Source organism: Haliotis asinina, chromosome 13, assembly GCF_037392515.1.
Source record: "Haliotis asinina isolate JCU_RB_2024 chromosome 13, JCU_Hal_asi_v2, whole genome shotgun sequence".
In the NCBI taxonomy this organism is placed as follows: domain Eukaryota; kingdom Metazoa; phylum Mollusca; class Gastropoda; order Lepetellida; family Haliotidae; genus Haliotis; species Haliotis asinina.
The window spans coordinates 24,346,038-24,350,891 of NC_090292.1; the positions used below are offsets into that span (position 1 = coordinate 24,346,038).

The 4,854-nt window shown below is 39.4% G+C and overlaps 1 protein-coding gene across 1 annotated transcript; it reads right to left on the minus strand.

The window, feature by feature from the left end:
* Positions 1 to 2,144: 2,144 nt before the first annotated feature.
* LOC137259455 (ankyrin-3-like) lies at positions 2,145 to 4,037 on the minus strand. The gene has a single exon (XM_067797108.1). The coding sequence runs from the start codon at positions 4,035 to 4,037 to the stop codon at positions 2,145 to 2,147; it is 1,893 nt and encodes a 630-aa protein (XP_067653209.1).
* Between the last annotated feature and the right edge of the window lie 817 nt (positions 4,038 to 4,854).

Sequence of the window (4,854 nt, forward strand, 5' to 3'; positions counted from 1 at the left end):
ATAAAGCTACGATAAGATCTTATATTCGTGATCTAATGCAGCAGAAGTGGGACACCCAGGTAGGCATAAATAAATTACATGAAATAAAACCTTATATCGGTTATACTTACTTGGGCTGTCAGTCCAGATTTCAGGAGGTCATTATGCGACGATGTCGCATTGGCCATACGAAGTATACTATTAAAAGGTGAAGATCCTCCGTTTTGTATCCCTTGTGATGAAAGAACCACAGTCAAGCATGTCATAATGTTAACTCTCATTTAATTATTGCAGTTTTAAAAGAATTAGATTTGCTGAATGAATTGTAAAGAGATAATTTTTTTATGCTTGGAAGTTTGAATTAGGAACTTAGTATGTTAGTGGCTGTATCCTTGAGGGAGGTTAAAAAACTGTATAATTATTGTCCTCCTGAGAGGGTACGTAAGTCCAAAAACATTTGAAGTCAAATTTGATCTGCCATTTCTTTTAGCCGTAGTATTTCTGTCATTTTAATTTGTGGCTAATCTTACATACAATCACCAGCAGCTGAGGGGATGGTGTAAATCCAGGTAAGGACCATGAAAGGTAGTAGAAGTGCTGTAAGTCCCCATGGCCCCTAGTATGGTGATCTACCTTCAGTTGATGGTGATCTATATAGCCTGTTTTTATATAATATTGTCTGACTACGGATATTAGTTTTAACTTTTCACGCTGAGTTTTACTTCGTATTGTGATATTCTAGTTGTTTTACTGTCCTTCGTCGACAGGTTTTTATCATATACATAGATTCCTTTTTTAAGAATGCTCTCGTCACGATATGGCTGCAATACTGCCGATGTGACGTTAAATATTAACTCACTCACTCACTCACTACCCCCAATAAGGGCCGCTTCTAAAGTAGAAAAAAATGTAGGTGTTTCACATGTATTTCTCTCTGACCGCGAGAAACAAATCCATGAGCGATCAGGATACATCTTTTACGAACGATACCAAATTTCAAAACAATTTCTAGAACTCTATTTGTGCATCTTCCGGGAGTATGTTGAAAATGGAGAAGTAATTGATTTCGTTCACCTCTTCCAACCAAACCAATTTCACGCATTTAATGGAAAACTGCTAATTATGCTCTCAAACTGGTCGGAGCCTGAGACAACTTAACATGTAAGAACAGCATGTGTAGGAATGATCAATGTATTTAGCGGCTACTATCAGGAGAATCAGAACCCGCTCAAGGGTTTAATTTGGAAATTATACGGCGCCAATTACGGAACCAAAGGGGTTGGAAGTAGCAGCACCACCATGCAGTGAACATCGAAAAGCTGCCGACGTCCTGGAAGGAGTCTACATATGGAAAAAGTTTACTATAGCCAAACACGAAGGGAAGAATAGGCTGTTGCTGCTTCTTGAGTCATGGAGTGGAAACACATTACGGACTGTGACAATACTGACTTTTTGTCTGCGTCAGTTTCAAGAACGGACATAGAAAATACAATCAAAATGTTGAAATCTGATAAATCCATATATATTGATGGAACACCACCCGATTTATACAAACGTGCTCATAGTAAACTTGTTTAAAGCTATTCTAGATTGCGGCATTTTCCCTGGCAGTTTTACTGTTGGCATTCTACTCTAACAAAGGAAGCTGTCATGAACTAAATAACTATCGAAGAATGAAAGACGCCTAAATTATTGCCATTTACCTTAAACTATATTTACCTGTATAGATTTCAAATTGTTCACCTGTTCATGTGTAATATTTCGGTGACTGAAATCAGTTCTTGGTTATTTGGACATAAACACTGAACAAAGCTCTTCTTATACAGACACACTGTTGGGCACACTGTTTTGAAAGAAGTTTCGGTAATAAATGTGATATGAAGACTGTTGGCAATCATCAACTGTTTTATAGAACGTATTGTTGCCTGTTATCGGAAACATTCTTTTATGCATCACGGCAGAATATGTCATTCTGCGTCACTGGTTGACTCCCACTGTAATAACTATCAGTTGTTGTTTTTTACTGGACAAGTTTAAATATACACCTATGATATTCTATCCATTTCGATGTCTTTTTCGAACAGTTCTTGATGCAGGCAAACATTTTATGCGTTTTTATATAGCTTTCATATGCACGATATGACTGATATGGCATTCGTAGTCCCTCACTCACGCTCTGACTGGCAGGCTTGTAATACTAGCTTTGTTATGGACTCATACCCACATTTACTCGCTACCTCGCTAGCATTTAAGCCATGATTATTCCTGGTGGTTAAATCTACAATTCGCTTTGACAGTACATAGTTCACCATGTCTTCATCTCCGTGTGTACAGGCGATATGAAGGACATTTTCACCATCACTATTTACTACTGAAGGATCGGCTCTACTCTCTAGTAGTAATTCAAACACACCGAATGTACTTTGTCTTGCTGCTAAAAGCAGTGGTGTCATCCCTTTCGACCCTCTACAGTTTATATCAACAACGTGTAGCTTGAGGATGTGTTTCACTATTTCCTCATTTTCTCCCATAGAGGCGAAATGAAGGATGCTGTTACCATCATTATCTACTGCTGAAAGATTCGCCCCACCCTCTAGTAGCAATTTAAACACGCCATATGCACTGTATTCTGCTGCTACTAGCAGTGCTGTTTTCCCTTTAAATCCTCTACAGTTTGTGTCCAGAATGTGTAGCTTGAGGACATGCTTCACTATCTCCTCACCGTCTCCCTCACAGGCCATATGAAGGATATTGTCACCATTACTATTTACTGCTGAAGGATCAGCTCCACTCTCCAGTAGCAATTCAAACACATTGTATGAATTGTATTCTGCTGCTAACAGCAGTGGTGTCCTCCCTTTCGATCCTCTACAGTTTATATTCAGTGTGTGTAGCTTCAGGACATGCTTCACTATCTCCTCATCCCCTCGCATACAGGCCAAATGAAGGGCGTTGTCACCATCTCTATTTACTAAAGAAGGATCTGCTCCGCTTTTCAGTAGCAACTGAAACACATTGCGTGACTGATATTTTACTGCTAACAGTAGTGGTGTCATCTCATTAAATCTACAGTTTATATCCACAATGTGTAACCTGAGGATACGCTTGACTATCTCCACATCTTTTCCCTCACAGGCCAAATGAAGGATGTTCTTACCATCATTTTCAAATCCTGACAGATCAGCTCCTTTCCTCACCAGATTATCAAATACTTCTCTTTTCGCACACCTTGCTGCAATCATCACTGGTGTCACTCCATCATTGTTTTTTGCATTTATATCCACAATGTTTTGCATCAGGATATAATTGACTATCTTAACATGTCCTCCTCGAGTAGCCAAATGAAGGATATTGTCTCCATCCCCGTCAATTACTGACAGATCAGCTTCTTTTTTCACGAGAATATCAAATGCTTCGTTTTTTGCAAGACATGCCGCAATCATTACTGGTGTCATTTCTTCATCCCCTTTAGAGTTTATATCCACAATGTTTTGCATCAGGATATAAGTCACTATCTTAAGATTTCCTCCTCGACAAGCCGAATGAAGGATGTTGTCACCATCCTCGTCAATTACTGACAGATCAGCTCCTTTTTTGACAAGGATATCAAATGCTTCGGTTTTCCCATGATATGCTGCAAGCATCACTGGTGTCCTTTCTTCATTCCCTTTACCATTTATTTCCACAATGTTTTGCATCAGGATATAAGTCACTATCTTTAGATTTCCTCCTCGACAAGCCCAATGAAGGATGCTGTCACCATCCTCGTCAATTACTGACAGATCAGCTCCTTCTTGGACAAGAATATCAAATAGTTCTCTTTTCCCATGATATGCTGCAAGTAGCACTGGAGTCATTTCTTCACAATCTTTACTATTTATGTCCACACTGGTTTGGTTCAGAACATACTTCACTGTGTCCACATGTCCTCCAATGCAGGAAAGATGGAGACTGTTTCTACTTTTCTGGTTCACTGCTAAAGTATTCGCACCTTTTTCTATCAATAACCCAAACACATCTATTTTCCCATGATATGCGGCTAACAACAATGGAGTCATGTTATTTTCATCGTTGCCGTTAATGTCAACAATGTTTTGTGTCAGGATATATTTCACAATATTCACACTTCCTCCTTGACAGGCCCAGTGAAGAATATTTCTGTTTGTACTATCCTTTGTTAAGGTGTCAGCTCCTCTCTCTATCAGAAAGTGAAACACAACTTTGTTCCCATAACCAGCTGCCAACAACAATGGTGCAATGCCCTTGTCATCTGTACTGTTTATATACAGAACGTTATGTTTTAGGACATATTTCACTATATCTACATTTCCTCCCTGACAGGATACATAGAGGATATTTTCACAATGATCGTTCTCTTTTGATATATCAGCTCCTATTTTCATAAGGAAACAAAACACGTCCTTCTTCCCAAACAGTGCTGCTGACATCAAAGCCGTTGTCCCGTTTCCTCCCCTACTTTCAATGTCTATGATCTTCAGTGAGTGGATGTACTTCACTATTCCCAGATTTCCCTCCATACAGGCGACGTGTAAGATATTATTATCCTCATCATCTAATAGGGTCAAATTTGCCCCTTTCTCCACAAGTAATTCCAGCAATGCCCTGTGTCCTGCTACTGCCGCTATCATTGCTGGCGTCCTACCAGCTTGTCCTCTCGAGTTGACGTTGGCAGGATCATGAGACAACAAGTATTTAACTTGATGCAAGTCTCCTATTCTGCAGGCATCAATAAGAGTAGTGTTAACGAAGGCCCGGTTATGTGTTTGATGATGTTCATCTGAAAGAAACGATGAAAACATGACACAGTTTTCAGTTTTAGACCCATGTTAATTTAACCCATTACGCTCCACGCAC